We start from the raw sequence: 18,957 nt of genomic DNA, 5'->3' as shown, positions 1-18,957 counted from the left end.
CGAACTGTTAAATGACAATGCTTTTTACAGCTGTTTTTAGTATGTTTTATGTGAAGTTAAACATCAGTGAAATCCACTTCCATCACTGAAGCATAAGAAAACAGCTGGCTTAGCAGTTCTCTTTGAACAAGCAGGGAAAATGAGTTTGAGTTTTACTTCAATCACTTTATTTTTATATTTAGTTTTACAAGGTTTCACATGTATGTCACACGCCTCACTTCTTACTAACCCTTGCTTATGTTTATCCATTACTGCATGAATTCCCTCCTGTGCATACCTTTTTAAATTAAATGTAGCCTATCACAACAGCATTCTGAAGAGGGAGCTAGAGCATTACATATAGTGCTTTCTTTATCCAAAAGGATTTATACTAATTTGTATCTTTCAAACAAGACTTATTAAAAAAAAAGAGAGAGAGAGAGAGAGAAACCGCTACCTAGCTGTCTCTGGTCCTTTTTAAGTGCAGAGGCAGCCAATCAAAACCATTAACCAACCTTCTACTGCTTTTACTCAATGTGACTAGTTCATGATACAGTATGGCATACTTACAGGCACTGAAAACCATACTACTTTTATTACAAGACTTAAATGATAGCTGAAATCTCTAATATCATTTATATTTTTCAAAACAGGCACAACACTTTTCACGTGTTTGACAACTTTCATCAGTTTTGAAATTCAGGAAGTAGGTAGTTTCAAACGGAAAAGCTGCTTGGAACATCTGAATACTTTTAAAAGCATAAAACTAAATACACATGTACCAAACACTATTCCTATTTTGTATCAGGCTCCACAGTGTATAGGGAAAACATTCATCATCAACTGAAGTTACAGAACAGCTAATTAAAACATAGTGCTAGTAGAGCAACAATATTAGTCACTGGCAGATGAGAAAAGTTAAGAATCTACAATATACTAAAAACCCCACACAAGTCCATAAACACGAGCTAATGGGTCAGCACAGAAACTAAGACCACTCAGAAGCGGCTTTGCATAAGGAAAATACTCACTAAACTGATTATTATTGCTAGGGAATAGGAACTGAGATTTTCTAAACCCCAGTCTTCACAACCAGATGGTTATTGGAAGGTGTACAGCTCTGCTCCCTTATCTGTCTTTGGCACAGATTTTTAGACCTTAAGAGAAATAGAGGTAGAAGCCAGGTATACTTTTGAATATTTTTAAAACCGAATTTGTATATTGATTTGTGTTTGAGCATCATTTGTTACTGAACTCCAACTAATCATCAATTCATACTCCAGCCACCTACCCTCTCAAAGTTATTACTATAGCTCATGTAAAACATCAACAGTGTCTTCAAACAAGCAAAATAACAATAAATCTCCACTATTCCATCTAAGAAGGGAGATAACTTGTGTTTATTGCACATATGATGAGGGGAGAGCCAAGTGTTGAAGGCACAAACACATACAGAAATATCTATAGGTAATTCTTTTCATTTATTTATTTTTAAACTTTTTTGACAAGTTCACATTCTTATTTCACTTAGAAGTGCCCTCCATAACTTCAGTCTAGGACATTTCCTAGATTGAATAGTTGAAGATAACTGCTTGAAATGTTACGTCAGCAGGAACATTTACACACGGGAATTCTCCTAGAGGCCTTTGAGACGGAATATGAGGGTGAAAGAATTGGAGAACATATTAATCCGATGTAAAATCAGAAGCAAAGAGAGAAAAATTTTAAATATAAACACTCCTAAACAGATAAGCATCTCTCATGGTAAACACTTCAACAGCATAAATTGGAAGATGCTTCTCAAACTCAAAATCAAACGCTTACGTTCTCATGTAAAACTGAAAACAACGTCTTACCTTGCCCCGAATTATATATTGCTTTCACAGATTTTTTCACCTTCTGTAGTGCAGTTCTGTCTTGATCCAATGCCTATAATAACAACAAATAAACAAACTTTAAGTATTTACTTCATTAATCAACAGAATACATTGTATTATTTAAAAAGAAATCCACAAAATAAATAGTTTCACAGGCTGGAAAAAACTGCAGATACATCATCTTCAGCCTGCAGGAAGGTCTGAGATAATTCAGTCCCTTCAAGATGAATTAAAGAACTGAACTGAAAATGCTCAGAAGACAAAGTAGAGCAGCAGTGACAGAGCAAAAAGAAAAACACTATTTTAATTTTGCAAAGGGCAAAGCATTTATTCAAATTGTAATATATTTAAAAAAAAAAAAACCCAACCAAGCAGCAGTTAGTTAATGCTTCTACTATAGCCCTACAGTTACTACTACAACTAAATTTCTTGTTAGCTTCTGTGGATTTTCCACAGTAGTAGTCTTCCAACTACAGACACAAATTATCACAGTAACCTCTTGCCCAAACTCCACAACAGAATTTTATAAATGCAGAAGATGAAAAGTAACAAATCAAAAGAAAAAGGACTAAGATCTGATTTTTTGCAACATAATGTGACTGAAAGGAAATATTTATAGTAATAATACTCAAATATGCCTTTTGAGGATTCCATCATTCTGAATCTCAAATTTTCTGCAACAGTTTCAAAATCCAGAAGAAAATGTTTTAAAATAATTATGACTGTGGGATTATATTTCTAGGTACTTCCTTCAAGCAACATAACTTTTCCCTACCCACTCTCAATCTGATGTAAGAAATTAAATTGATAGAATCATGGAATCATAGGTTGCAAATGACCTCCAAGATCACCAAGTCCAACCATCCACCCAACACCACCATGCCTACTAAACCATATCTTGAAGTGACACATCTACATGTTTTTTAAACACCTCCAGGGATGGGGACTCAACCACCTCCCTGGGCAACGTGTTCCAATGTCTGACCACTCTCTCAGTAAAGAACTTTTTCCTACTATACAACCTAAACCTCCCCTGACGCAACTTGAGGCCATTGCCTCTCGTCCTATCACTAGTTACTTGGGAGAAGAGACCAACACCTGCCTCACTACAGCCTCCTTTCAGGTAGTTGTAGAGAGCAATAAGGTCCCCCCTCAGCCTCCTCTTCTCTTCTCCAGACTGAACAGCCCCAGTTTCCTCAGCTGCTCCTCATAAGTCTTGTTCTCCAGACCCCTCACCAGCCTCTTTGCCCTTCTTTGGACAAGCTCCAGCAACTCAATGTCCTTCTTGTAGCAAGGGACCCAGAACAGAACACAGTACTCGAGGTGCGGCCTCACCAGTACCCAGTACAGGGGCACGATCACCTCCCTACTCCTGCTGGCCACACTTTTCCTGATACAAGCCAGGATGCTGTTGGCCTTCTTGGTCACTTGGGCACACTGCTGGCTCACTTTCAGCCGGCTGTCAACCAATACCCCAAGGTCCTTTTCCGCCGGACAGCTTTCCAGCCACTCTTTGCCAAGCCTATAGTGTTGCATTGGGTTGTTGCGACCCAAGTGCAGGACCCGGCACTTGGCCTTGTTGAAACTCATACAGCGGGCCTTAGCCCATTGATCCAGTCTGCCCAGATACCTCTGCAGAGCCTTCCTAGCCTCAAGCAGATCGACACTCCCACCCAACTTGGTGTCATCTGCAAACTTACTGAGGGTGCACTTGATCCCCTCATCCAGATCTTTCATAAAGATATTAAACAAGACCAGACCCAAAACGGAGCACTGGGGGACACCACTTGTGACCTGTCACCAGCTGGACTTAACTCCATTCACCACGACTCTCTGTGCTCGGCCATCCAGCCAGTTCTTTATCCAGTGAAGAGTACACCCATCCAAACCATGGGCAGCTAGTTTCTCCAGGAGGATGCTGTGGGGAACAGTGTCAAAGGCCTTACTAACGTCCAGGTAGATGACGTCCACAGCCTTTCCTAGGTGGGTCGCCTGGTCATAGAAGGAGATCAGGTTGGTCAAGCACGACCTGCCTTTCATGAACCCATGCTGGCTGGACCTGATCCCCTGGTTTTCCTTCACATGTCCAGTGAGCGCACTCAGGAAGAATCACTCCATAAAACTGCCCGGCACCGAGGTCAGGCTGACAGGCCTGTATTTCCCAGGATCCTCCTTCCGGCCCTTCTTGTAGGAGGGTGTTACATTGGCTAACAGGGCAGGTCCCAGATGACTGGAGGATCACCAATGGAAGGTCCTGATAGATCACAGAATCACAGAATGGTAGGGGTTGGAAGGGACCTCTGTGGGTCATCTAGTCCAACCCCCCTGACGAAGCAGGGTCACCTACAGCAGGCTGCACAGGACCTTCTCCGGGCGGGTCTTGAATATCTCCAGAGAAGGAGAATCCACAACCTCCCTGGGCAGCCTGTTCCAGTGCTTCATCACCCTCAGAGTGAAGAAGTTCTTCCTCATGTTCAGATGGAACTTCCTGTGCTTCAGTTTGTGCCCATTGCCCCTTGTCCTGTCGCTGGGCACAACTGAAAAGAGCTTGGCCCCATCCTCCTGACACCCACCCTTCAGATATTTATAGGCATTTATAAGGTCCCCTCTCAGCCTTCTCTTCTTCAGGCTGAACAAGCCCAGCTCCCTCAGCCTTTCCTCACAGGACAGATGCTCCAGTCCCCTCATCATCCTCGTAGCCCTCCGCTGGACTCTCTCCAGTAGCTCCTCATCATTCTTGAACTGGGGAGCCCAGAACTGGACAGAGTATCCAGATGAGGCCTCACTAGGGCAGAGTAGAGGGGAAGGAGAACCTCCCTCGACCTGCTGGCCACACTCCTCTTGATGCACCCCAGGATCCCATTGGCCTTCTTGGCAACCAGGGCACACTGCTGGCTCATGGTCAACCTGTTGTCCACCAGGACACCCAGGTCCCTCTCCACAGAGCTGCTCTCCAGCAGGTTTGCCCCGAGCCTGTGCTGGTGCATGGGGTTGTTCAGATGATGGAGAGTGGCTTCCCCAGCTCCTCTGCCAGTTGCCTCAGCATTCTTGGGTGGAGCCCATCCAGCCCCACACACTTGCAGGTGTCCAGGTGGCACAGCAGGTCGTTCACTGCTTCCTCCTGGATTATGGGAGGTTTGTTCTGCACTCTTTCCCTATCTTCCAGCACTGGGGGCTGACTACCCTGGAAATAACCAGCCTGACTAGTAAAGACTGAGGCAAAGAAGGCATTAAGTACCTCAGCCTTTTCCTCACCCTTGTTGGCAATATTACCCCTCACATCCAATAAGGGATGGAGACTCTCCTTGGCCCTCTTTTTGTTGTTGATGTATTTGTCAGAACCTTTTTTGTTGTCCCTTACAACAGTGGACAGCCAGAGTTCTAGCTCGGCTTTTGCCTTTCTAATTTCCTCTCTGCACGACCGAACGAGACCCCTGTACTCCTCTTGAGTTGCCTGCCCTTTCTTCCATAGGTGGTAGACCCTCCTTTTTTTCCTGAGTCCCAGAAAAAGCTCCCTGTTCAGCCAGGCTGGTCGTCTTCCCCACCAGTTTGTCTTGTGGCACATGGGGACAGCCTGCTCCTGTGCCTTTAAGATTAACCCAAGAAATAACTACTATGATACAGCAAAAAATAAAATCAAAGTAAACCTTAGTCTAGATCTGTAGAATTCAGCACCTTAAAAGCCACATATTGGTACCGTGCGCAGTCCACTTAAGTGGGAGGTTTGGATATTCTGCATGCTTCACATGTTGTACATGGTTCCCTGCTATCCATGGAGAACAGAGAGAACTGTTTAAATCCTTTCCTATTTAATTTTTGCCACTTACATCACAGGCAATTTCCCATCCCCTAACTAATGTTTGATCAATAATCTCGAGTTGTAACGAATCTGGCAGTGTTCGCCATATTATATTCACCTTCAAATCACTGAAGGTTGGAGAACTTGTACTCAGAATTACTGTCAGGACAGCAGCCCAGCTGAGCCCATTAGCTGTTGTAGACCCCAAAGTTCACGCTGCAGTGACCTTTGGGCAGGCCATGTTATCCAAACAGCTTAAAGCCTGGAGCTCCAGTGGGTCTGGTATCTGAAGAGTGGCAGACCAAGTCAGAATGGCAGCTACCCCTACAGCAGGGTGCACCTCAGCAAAGAGGGTCATCACCAGCAACACTATGAGTGAAAACTTAACCAATAAGCAGAGTTTTTGCTGTCAAAGCTGAGATGACTGAAGTAGATTGCACGGGGCGTTAAGAAGCTCCAGAATACCACAGCAGGAGCTCCAGGTCAACTAGAGTGTTAAGCACTGGAGATGGTCACACGCAAGGGTACCGCTCCTAGGTAAGTTCAAAACGCTGAGTATTTCTGTGTACGTACACTTACAGTAGGAACCCACACAGACAGAAACCAATTAATAAATAATAGTTCTATTTTGGAGTGGCCCAATTTCAACCAATCAATACATTATAGTTGACCAATACATGAAAGTGTGTAACAAAAGAAAATGTAGTGTTTCTGTTCTTTATCTGAAACCCAACATATTCTCAAATCATACAACAACTTCTGTGGTAGCTACAACAAGAAAGTCTGGAACCACAAAATTTATGTAAGTGCTTTCTAATGCTATTTATCTCTAGTTTTTAATTTGCAGCAGAACAATGGATTCAAACATTCAGAACTGCAAATATCATTAATTCTCTTGTTCCCCAGTAAAATAGTGGATTTTACTTTAATTTCATCTTACCAGAAATATTTAAATTTTTTTTAATAAAATAAAATACTAAGAACTCTGTATTCCTTTTCAAGACAGTGCATAGCAGGTGATTCTCCTTAGCCTCCTTTGGAAACACTGTCAAAACCTTTTGCTTCTGTCTGCATGCTCTGCCAGACAGTTGTTACACATTTCTACTGCAGTTCTCTCCATCTTCAATGACCAGAAAAAAAATATTGATTCACTTGTCTATCGAGAGTTTGAACTCAGGATAGTGCAAGAATTTGAAACCAGTATTTCAGAAAAAAGGCAACGCTTGATGCTGATTAGACTCAGAGACTAAACTTTGTACTAAATTCTAATACTAAAGCAAACAGGACACTCAGGAGGAGAAAACAAATACACAAACTCCATGGTACTTGTTCCTAAAGATATCATTCTAGAAGACTAGGACAAATAGACTAGAAAAATCTTCCAAATTGGGCTTGATATAAAATTTAATTTAGTCACTAACACGGGAGCAGGAGGGAAGGGAACATTCATTGTTTTAAGCGAACAGTCACTGAGCAAAGCAATATACAGAGATGACATCCACTGCCTGAAGGAGCCAGTGATCTAAGTCAGAACGACATCACAGGTCAATTTATATTTTTATATTTGCAAATACAATCTTTAAATGAACTAGTTCTTTTTAGTCCAAAAGTCTCTAAATAAAACAGATCCATGCACACTGAAAACCATACACCAGGGTAGAGTGTAAAACACCTACGACAGTGGAAGCCAAATCCTATGTAGGACTCTACGTATACAAAAATTGCTATCTAAGGTTTTTTGGGTGGTTTTGGGTGGGGGTTTTTTTGGTTGTTTGTTTTTGGTTTGTTTGTTGTATATAACTGTAGGTAGTGTGTTTCCCAATATATTACATTCCTCTTGAATATGTTTCACTAATAAGTTTTAGCTGCACTCTGCTGCAAAGGAAATCTGCTGCACTTAATGCTCAATTCAATTATTTTTCCAGCGTAATGTTTTAAGTCCATTAAACTAGAAAGGAACAGCCTTGCTTTCCCCAGTTAGGTGAAAGCATGCTTTTGCAGTATCTGTTAATTTTATTTTCAAGTATTGAAAATACTAAATATTTTTACTCCCCATCTCAGAAAATGCAAAAATCTGATCTTCCAGTAAAAGTGACATACATTTACATTATTGAAAACTGCAATGCCTTAGAGAACCAAGGAGTCTCTGTGACGACATCTAGGCATTCATATCTGCTCCTTCCTACCTCCCTGCATACTAAACACTTCCTCATCCTCACCCATTCCTGTAAAACGGTTCTTTCTTCATTTCTGTGATACCACCTCCCTGGAGGCCTTTTTAACTTCCCTGAGAAAATGTTTTCTTACTCTCCTATGCATTCTGAAAAGACAGCTAATCTACTAAAGGTATGTGCAACACAGATTTGCTACCTCCTTGGCTGAACAAAGCTTTATTCTTGAAAACATTCATCTAGGAGACAAGCTCCATCTTTATTCAAAATAATGAAAAATTAGTGTCCACGATGCCCCCCCCCCCGAGACATTAGTGAAGAAATTAAGGAAAAAAACCCCACACATTTAATCTGTTTATACAAAATTAAACAAGCAAAGTTTCTTGCTCCTCATACTCAGCAGATTTGCAATGCATGCCCTGTGACATATGCCCTGTCAAGGTCTCATCTTCCTGCATTACCTTCTATTGAAGCTTAAGCTCAAGAAGAAAACCCCCAACCATGTAAGATCAGCTCTTCTAACTAATCAGTTTAGAATCCCCCAGACAGATGCCCCAGATTTAATCTCTCCTTTCTGCTAAAATTCAGCTACTTTGAACCTACAGCCTGCAGTTTCAAACCACCAACCTAGCTCACAGCTGTACTACTGAAGAAAGCAGTGTCTCTCCTGCTTCAGACCAGAGCACTGACATTGGCTACACTGTGATCCAGTTCTGGAGGTGCTGCGGTGACCTCAGCTCCATGAAAACCAGGGGCTCTTTGGAGCACTGTGAATTTTAGCTCACCTTCCATCAGTGCATGAGCACACTGATAGGAAGTTGTACATACAGCCACCATTTCGCATTCAGAGGCAAGACTTTTCGTAGCACCTTCCCTCTACCAGAGCTATTCTGGTAGCTATTTGCACCAATATAAAAACAGGAAAACTTGTCCACCTGAGGAAACAAAATCAAATTAATTATGGGGTAGAGAGTGGGCGAGTCCTCCCAATGGATCATTTCACTGATGTGGATCACGAGGTAGCCACACGTAGGCTTTTACTGGCGTGACACGGCACACAAGCCAGTACCAGGTCAGAAAAGGTGTCTGCCAACATCCCATAACCCACACCGCAGCCTTCTCTGCGAGACGTGGCAGAGATGTGCACTGCTGTTCACACAGACACTGCTTTTGCCTCTCTTCAACCCTCTAGAACCTGATCTCGTCTCATCAAAGAGTACTTCTATTCTTGGGCCATGCTCTGTTTTAATAGCTACTAAATTTGAAGCCAGAAATTATACTACTGTGCAGTGTGTAAAGTGCTAGATTCTGGATTGCTATCTATCTTTGCTGTACTAAAACTTGCCAAATTCACATTTACATAGACCATTAATTATTTCTTTAGAACCTTGTGTCTCTTTGTTACATATAGGTAAGCATATATTTGTGTGCATGTATGTGTGTAGATATTAATATGTATATATTTGTATGCATGCGTGTGTATGTAGAAGTCTATATACTGGAGATCATACGTGAGAATATTTGATGTACTTATTCCTAATAAACATGAAAAGTATGGTTTGAGCAACCCAAAATATCTTCCTTTCCTGACTGATGTAAAATTACTATTACAGAAACTGATCATAAATGTGTCTCGTATACATACTAAATTTAGCTCTTGTAGAAATCAGCATCATCCTAGAGGCACACATCTCCACAGAGGATGCTACGGCCCCCTCAGCCCACTACATCTACTAAAACACCAAGCATGTTTGTGTACCTTGCAATCCTTTACAAACTGAAAAGGAGAAAAACCCCACTGATTTCTGTTTCAGCCTTACAATAATAAAAAGACAAGTGCAGCTCAAGACACTGGCAATCCCATTAGTATGTCAGCATACATTATTAATCCCTTCAAGTAAATTATTATCCAGAGGAGATGCATTTTCCAACCGGAACAAACTGCTCATCCTCATATCAGAGGAGGTTTAGAGTTTCACTCCATTTTTAGGTTTGTCATAAAAAAAAATCCATATCCTACCACTACCAAAACTCACCTACAAAAATAATATACTAAGCCAAAAATGTTTTAATCAATTACAGTATTTTGCCCAAGACAAACCCATGACAGAAGCTTGAAGGCTATTAGAGCATGCATAATCTATGTACTTATGACTAAAACACCTCCACGTATTTTAAGAAATTATTTTCATATATTATAAAAACCAATCCATGTGAAATATAAAATATTTGAGAGTATACACACAAAGGGGTATGATGAATGCTTGGTAGTCACATGCATGCATGTATTGATGCTATGATGCTATTGTCAGACACAAGATTAATTATTTCATAGAAAACATGTGGATGATATATTGGTTTCAAGGGACTAAAAGAAGTCAGTCTTCCACTTATCAATTAACACACTAATCTAACTCTGGCACTGTAGTGATTGGCATTTACTATTGTCTGTACTAGAAAATAGGCTTGCCATCCGCACAAGTCCCAATTACAACACCCACGTCACAAAGTAGAGCAATGGCACCTTACAAAGTTACAGCTGTCCAGCACCACTGTCAGTTTTCTTCACATCAAAATCCAAACTTTATCAGATGGCTAATAAAAACAAACTAGACAGGTTAGTAAGTCATTACATGCCACTGAAATTGCAACAAGACAAAACCCAGTAATTTCCCCAGTGAAATATAACCAAAAGAGTAGATAAGAGTCAAGTGCTGGTCTCCTGTAGCTTTCCCATTCAGAAATGGGCAGACTACCAAACTCACTTAATTCTGTAGATGGAGAAATGATCCCAACCACCTGTCCTGTCCTTCCCTCTGCTCGGTTTGTACTGACCCTGCCAGTCACCCGTTTCCAATCGTTTGTCTCAGCACATATCCACATGACAAAAATAGGGCAGTGGTAAAGAATTTTCTTGAGACACTTAATCTCTTCATGTAAAAGATGTATACAGACAGGCACATCTTGAACTTGTGCTGAATTACTTAAAAACCCAAAGGGTCCAAATAACAGAAAGCAAACAGAACAACCAATCACATCAACCAGCACTTATCACTGTAATAACTGCAGCCAACATCATCTAGTACACCATCATTTACCAGCTACTCCCAAAATACGACAAAATAAAAGATAATATTCTTTAAAAAATTGTGATTTCCTTGAAAACTGGGAATGTCAAGTGTTTTAACCATAAACTAAGAAAAAGAGCATCAGCAATCAAATTGAGGAAATACATTTTTCCAGAAGATAGATTTTTCAAATAATGCCAAAGCTTAACAGAGATCCAGTCAGCTGAATTTCCCTCACATCTCCATGCTGCACATGGCCTGATTCAACTTATTCTCTCTCCAAACTGGTGCACGTGAGAAAAAATCATCAGCCCCTCAGTGCTGCAGAGCTCACACTGGATGAGCAAGCTCATTTGTGTAGTCTCTAGAAAGAGCTGCAAAAATAATAGTGACTAACTTAGTCTTCAAGTATTACTCAAATGGAAGCCCAGTAGATATTCTTGCTTGCAAAATCACTCTCTCAAAAGTCCAATAATGCTAATTGTAACTTGTTTTGACAATCGATCTTTGGATCCTTCTTTGCAACCGCACTCCTACCCAGAAGCCTTTTCTGCAAGAGCATGAATGTAGAAACTAACTGCTATCTATGTATGATTACTTCTAGATAAAATACAATTAGCATCACATTTTTCCTAATGAGCATGGAGCAGATATTTGATCTTGTGTACATTCTGACACATTTGGGAATATTAACAACATTTTGGGCAGTTCCTTCCTTTAAGTTCTCGGTTGAGTTACACTAATCTTTCTGACTTTGGCTCATTTTGTGCACAAGGTAATTTAGAACTACAAAATAAAACTATGAGATTTTTTTTCCAGATATGGTTATAACCAGATCAGATTCATTTTCTAACTTCTGTTGTGTAGGAGATGCTGAAAAGCCCACAACTGGTGACAACACTTGAAAACATCCAGTGACAGATACAAAATTTTCCCCACAGGCTCTAAAACAGTTTCTGCTGGGTAGAAACTAATCTTGGTGATAAATCTCACAGAATCACTGAATGGTTTGGCTTGGAAGAGACCTTAAATGTCATCTAGTCCACCCACTCTGTCATGGGCAGCGACACCTTCCACCAGACCAGATTGCTCTGAGCCACATCCAGCCTGGCCTTGACACTTCCAGTGATGGGGCATCCACAACTTCCCTGGGCACAACAGCCAGCACCAATTTTCATGTCACTGCACCACAATTTTACCTATTTCTTACTCCAGCAGCAGATAAACACATGAGCATGATTAACAGGGTAAGATATGGTTAAAGCTCAGAAACCAGCAAACCCCTCACCAGGCCCACAGCTCCTGAAGATACCACCGTACAAGATTCCCAAGCTGCACACACAACTTCTGCTAGGATTAAAGCTGCATAGCACTAGCAAGAAGTTGCACAGAACACAAACAGAAGAGTCTTCCTACAACATGAATGCTGCTATGTTTAAAAATAAGCAGTGCTGCTGCACTCTACTTTTTAGCTAGTTATGGCATATTGTCAAATTTTTGCCTGAGTTGATTCTTCTTGTCCACATTAGCAATCTACCAAGCATTGCTTTAAAAGCATGAAGGGGGTGATCTTCATCTAAGAAACAGAAGCTTATCCTGTACCTGTGCTCTCACAAACCTCTACTTACGCTTTTTTCAAAGTCCACTGGAAATATATTACTTTGAGTGCGAGTACTGGCTACAGAATACTACCCTACAAAATCTTTTTTTCCAGCATATGGATATACAGTTCCATAGAAATAGTACATAAACAAAAATTTTAATTAATTGACTGAAGATGTTATTTGAAAAATCCAACACACTATGAATGAAGTGCCATTTTCATTTAACAAAATCTAACCTAAAAAGCTTATATGCAAAAGACATAACTAAATACAATTCAAAACAGCCCAGAATAAAAGAAGATTATTTATTTTCTAGAACAACCAAAACCAAATATATCAGAAGACAGGGAGTAGTTGAGGTAAGATCTTTCAAAAGGAAGCAAACTGAAGAGAAGATGGCATACAAACAGCATAAACACAAACACGCTAAATAGACGTGTTAGCAGATATAAATTTATCAGAAGGAAATGTGATTATTAGCAACTTGAATTGGGGAAAAAAGCACAAAAGTCTTTGGAGAATTGCTCCTCTCCACCACATCTAACTGGAAACTTCACTAACAGGAGAGCTCTTCAGTTGCCCCACCAGAGTTAAATGCCACAAAATACTTCCCTCCCACGTTAACTTTTCTCTTTCTTCTTCTTTTGAACCCACAAAATCTTTTGCAGCATGCTCTGTACTTAAGCTGTTCTCCCAGTAACTGACAGGTATTACCTAGTCAGTGAGGGAAGAGGCACTCAATCAGGACTTGTGAGTTAACAATTATTACCACCTTCTCAGACAGCAAAATTCTTCAAATATTGTACACACATTCTACGAATGTGCCAGAAGCTCAAAAGTGACCCTCAGGGATAAAGTACTCCCTCCCTCAGCCATTGCCTGCCTCATGGTGGTGTTGCAATTACACAATATGGTTACACCCCTAGCCCTATAAATTTCGATCAGTATTATTATTTGCCAATATCTGGCATCAGCTAGCAGCAGAGATATGGAGGACATCAGAAACATATTCGTGTTAGACCAAGCCATTTCAAAATGTTACTACTACTATTACAAACCCATTTTACTTTAAAAAAATCGCATCACTGGGGGAGGGGGCAGACATGGTCCCTTACTTCAGAACAGAAACAACCCACGCTTCTTCTCCTCCTAACCCCTGAATACATACTTAGATACATTCATGTATGACTGCAATATTCCATTTCAGAACTATTCCATTCAGAGAGAAACAGCAGGTATATTAATGCATTAAAATGGTTTTATGAAAAAAAATTGTGTCTATTCGTTCCAAGGTACAGATTTCAAGAGTTTAATTAGGTTAAAAAAAAATAAATGGGATATTCATCTAAACACAGACTTTGAAGACTACTACAGCATTCTAGGATACTGCTTACAGCTCAGTTTGATTTTGTTATTGGAGAGTGCTATGATGACAGACTCAAGAAGACTTCATCTTACATCATCTTAAACCTGTAATCACAACCACTTACTATGAAATTCAGAGCTACACTCCGAGGAGCAGCAAGGAGACTCTTACCATCTCATCCTTCTTAATGTACCATATACAATGTACACTGACACTATAGGATGACAACAGGAGGGAGAATAACAACAAAGTTAGAAATAGTCTAGAAAATAAGCACACATCCAATTTTTTTTGTTTCAAGGTGAAAGAAATGGAAATGAGAAGTTTTTCAATATACAACAGGAGTTGTGTTTCTAATCATTATGATTAGACTTTGGCTAGAGATGATTTACAAAATGCACAGGAAGGGTTTTGAGTCTCCTCTTACAAAAGGAAAAAAAAAATCACAAGAGCATAATTTCAATGTGAAGCATTAGAGTTAATTTTGAATTTTAATATATCATGTTCGTTGATACAAATACATTTTCTGAACATATTTAATTTAGTTGGGGAAATTACAGAAAAAGAAACACAGTAACTGGAGAAGTAATTTCTAATACTTCAATAAAAGCTTCACCTAAAAACCCCTACTTTCTCCTACATTGTCTTTAATTTCTTTTGATCAACACATCAAAATAACATAAATGTACATTAGAAAACCAAGATGCACGTCTCATCTTCACTGTTGTACAGAAAACCAGCAGACCTCTAAAAGCAATATAGGCTGAAAAAACCCAACCCAGAAATATGTGTGTAATATATATTATGTAATGACATATATGCTTTAATTAACAGAATAATTCTACACACAACTTAAAACCAGAGTGAGACCCTCTTTCTCAATATACAAGTAAAATACAGTGAAATGAGAAGGGATACCCAACCTAAAGCAAAGGCCTACAATCTAATTGGATTCTCTAGGGTTTATTTTGAAGACGCTGGCACACATTATGCCCACAGGCAAACCAGTTAGGTCTAGAAAGGAATTTTGATTTACGTACAAATGCGTAAGCTATAGCAATCAAGCCAAGCTATAGCAATCAATCAAAGGTGGAAGAAAAGGACATATTAATACTGAAATCCTACAGTGTAAAGGTAACCTTAATTTCCCAAACTGTGTATATGACCTGACAAAGTCATTGGGACAACACAGAAGCTACCACTTTCCCTTCCACAGGAAGGACACTTTAAATACAGCGCTGATTTTAAAGCTATTTTAAAACCACAATGAAACTTAAAAGAATTTCGCAGTAATTTCCAGTATGTTAGGAAACAGTATGAGTGCTTTGCAAGAAAACTGCTACTTACTTCATAGTATTTTTTAATATAGTATTGTATTTGTTAACAATAGTCCTATGCTATTTCTCTTTTAAGACTGTATTAGAGAACAGATGCCAGTACAGCATATTCTATAAATTTTCTTAACAATACTAAGCTTCAGACATAATTTACGGCCAGGATCCTAAACACAAGTAAACTACACTAGCACAACTTTCTTTAAAATATTCACTGTCAGATATAAAAAGAGTGGCACTGTATTCCATTTAGAAAATGCAACTAATTTATCTGATCACAAATTTAACTGAATATTGTTAATATAAGTAAGGCCACACTTATAACATGAGTATACAGTTGTGCCACTAGCTGAACAAATAACTGTTTTGTTAGGGAGTACTTAACTGCCAAAAAAAATATCCCAAATTAATGATGCTTTTTAATTACATTGTTTAATTTTTTGGGGAGGTACTGTGAAGCAGCTCAGGCAAATTAGCAAAAAATAAAAGTGTTTTCAGGAAAGGAAAAGTCTTAGGAATAAGCTGGGAGAGAGGTGTCTGCCTGAGGAGCCGGGGCTTCTAAAGCATTCAAATTTCACAGATACAAAAGCAAAAATCAGGCAAAGGTAACAATGTCCCCATGTATGCAGGACCTAAGTAGAAGGTTCAAATTCAGTGGAGGTAGAGAAGACCACGCACAGTCATCCTTCTCTTCCTCAAGCTAGGGCTTAAAACACTTTTGCTAACACTCGTGCTAGACTCCCAGGCATACACCCCCACTGAATAACAAATGACTGTGCAACAAACTCTGACAAAAATGCCCTGAAATAATATTTTATAGAGCAGATAAAACAGGCTTTGTACATAACTCACCTACAGTGAACTATAGAAATAAGGGACCTTAAACACAGCAATAAATACTAACTTTTTGGAAATCAATATTCTTGCTCTACTAATGGCAACAGCAGTTTACTCAGTAACAGCCAGATTCCAGCAGCAGGCATTGACTTTCAGTTTATTTTGCTTGGAGTCAAAAAAAACGAAAAGCTCCACACCCAACAAAACTTCAAAATGCTCAGTTTATCATTTCCTTGTGATATCACATATTGCATGGAAAATAGGTTTACACTGTTTACGCTTGTTTCCCCCATTGGAAAAGGCATTCCTATGGCCATTCTACAGAGAACTACTAAGGGGATTTAAATTACACAGGTCCCTGGACCTTGTCTTCTGCAAGAAGCAGCAAGGAAGGTGAACGTAGAATGAGCTTCAGTAAATTGTCAAATAGCATTTCTCACAGGATTAGCTAGAATATAAATTAGAGCACTTGGGGCAAAACAAAGTTTGGAAATAATACTTTTACATACAGGAAGAATCAGAAAACACCAGTGAGAAGGAAAATATTGTTGGGTTTTAGGCTTGCTTATTTTGTTTTGTTGTTTGTTTTTTTAAACAGCAGTCCTAGAGCTGAAGATGATATATATCACTTCAGAAGAGTACAGGCTGGCAATACTCTTCTCTAAAATAAGGGATGTAGAGGGATCAAGAAAGGAATTCAGGAAACCTAATGAAAACCAAGACTGCTACCACAAGGCAACCAGAGTGCATGGACAAAGCTGATCATTACCATGTAGTTTTCGTTCTTATATAATATGTAACTAGAAAATATAGGTTACACTTAAACATAGGACAAAGCAATAACACACTTTAAAACCCACCCAAAAGAGCAGTAATTACATAATCAAGTATATTTAATGAGAAACCAAGTTATTAATATTTTAGTCCAATGATTTTTTTCTTTTAACTAAACAATCCCTGTCCCCCCTCAAGCAGAAAATTAAGACTAATACTAAAATAATTAATTTATGGCATTTATCTTGAAGTTACCTTGGTTCTCAAAAACAATTTATTCATTCCAGCTCACTCTAAAAATTGTATTAGCTAATCCTAATGGATGCAGTTAGTGCTTAAATCAAATTAACATATCAACATCAGTCGTAAAGATACTCAAGAAGCTCATACAATTGATGAATGATTTTACATAAAAACTAGACAGACTGAAGTACTAGAATAATAGTAGATTAATAGGCTGCAGTATTACAAAATTAAATAATGACACTGTAGCTCTCACAAAGTTGCAAAGAAGCTATGAACAGAACACAGATTTCCAAATTAATGCAACAGTGTACTCTCTTGACAAACACCCTTAGACTTAGATGCTGTGGGACATGACAGAATGTTATCACCAAGAAATGTAGCACCTTTTCATGACCAGTTTTACTTAGCCAGAATATATTTTCTTCATTTTTCAATTTTGGCAGCTTCTTCATTCTATTTTTTAAAGCTTAAAACCTCCAAACGCAATTTAATTCAGCAGAGGCACATGAATGAAGATGGATTTTCTTCTTTTCCTTAGTAAATAACAACTGTTTCACTCTTTCAGATGTCTACAAAATAAAATAGATGTCTCGTAATATACACTAAATGTATGTGTATGGTTAAAAGACTCTCTTTGGAATGCAGAATGAAAATACAGAAAAAATGGTGAGTAATATCATGAAAATTTGGACAGGAAAGATGAAATGGCGAAGCAAATGAAGGTAAAAATCAATAGCATTCCACATTTCAGCTGGTATATTTTGCCAGAAGCAACAGGTCAACCAGCATCCCTGCAGGTTTCTGTGGAAAACCACAACGCTCAGTTCCTCCCATTTCCCTCCGACAACCTCTCACTCCCATCACCTCCTCTGTACCAGCACACCAGCATTCAGAAAACCACAAAGTCAAGAAATCAGATCAGATTAAAATTGGCCTTTTTGTTGCATTATGGCCACCACAAAGGACAGCTACACACATGGTGGCTCTACCCCTTCCCATGGATGCACAAATTTATACCAGATTAAAATTGCCATGTGACCATAACCTAAGAAGACTGATGATATTTAGTATTTCAAGTACATTGAGATCTGTTCCATCCCAGCTGCGCCCCTTGCATTCCACCTACTTTTGATCCACGAAGATACATTTTGAGACTAAAACTTGACTCCTTAGAAACCAACTCTGTGAAAACGCAGCAATAGTCATGCACACAGGAGTTAGATTCAATTTTCTCCTTCGCCAGCAGGGGTGACCCGGGCTACAGATTTCCTTTTTTAATCTCACATCCTTTCTCAATTTTAATATCATCATATCCTTCAGAAACTCAGTCAACTACTTACACTACAGTAACTAACTGGAGTTCCTCATGCCTTTTCTCATGATCTTCACAAATGTGTAAACCATTGCTGAAGTACAGACTGAAGTTTTACGCTTGCAGCTATGAAGAATTACCGCACTTGATGATACCAATCAAGCAAAATCTGAAAAGGACCGTAAGCAATATTCAGTGTGTTCTACGATTAACTCTCTACAAACCTAGTTTAAACATCTCCTGCTACTTTTATAAGACCATTTATCCCCTACACCACACATCGCTCCAAGCAAGCAGCACTTCCTCTCAGCATGCTTCTCGCTCAGAGAGAAGGCATTATTTAGTAAAGGTGAATTTAGTTCTAAAGGCCAGAAGCTGGCCTTGATGGAGAGCTAAACGGAAAGAAAACACCAAGTGGGACAACAGAAGCTGTAGGAAATCGACAGTAGCATCTCCAGAATTACTCTACCTTGAATTTGCTTTCACAGAGCAGCCCCTTCCAAAGTTCCACCTACTCCTCCTTCTTACCCGAGACAGTAAATGCAACCCTTCGGGTCCCTGCAGAGCAGCTACAGCAGGCACAAGCTACA

At 39.4% G+C, this 18,957-nt stretch overlaps 1 protein-coding gene across 4 annotated transcripts in view; it reads right to left on the bottom strand.

Moving 5' to 3' along the window:
* Positions 1–18,957, bottom strand: part of ASAP1 (ArfGAP with SH3 domain, ankyrin repeat and PH domain 1) — a 195,445-nt gene that overhangs the window by 81,546 nt on the left and 94,942 nt on the right. For all 4 annotated transcript variants that reach the window (XM_075415544.1, XM_075415546.1, XM_075415548.1 and 1 more), the window contains one exon: positions 1,836–1,908. In XM_075415544.1, the coding sequence (XP_075271659.1) occupies positions 1,836–1,908 (73 nt within the window). The remainder of the gene's footprint in view (positions 1–1,835; positions 1,909–18,957) is intronic.

Source organism: Opisthocomus hoazin, chromosome 3, assembly GCF_030867145.1.
Source record: "Opisthocomus hoazin isolate bOpiHoa1 chromosome 3, bOpiHoa1.hap1, whole genome shotgun sequence".
Lineage (NCBI taxonomy): Eukaryota > Metazoa > Chordata > Aves > Opisthocomiformes > Opisthocomidae > Opisthocomus > Opisthocomus hoazin.
The sequence above is the reverse complement of the archived record's forward strand: the minus strand, read 5'-3'. Positions and strand labels throughout refer to the sequence as shown.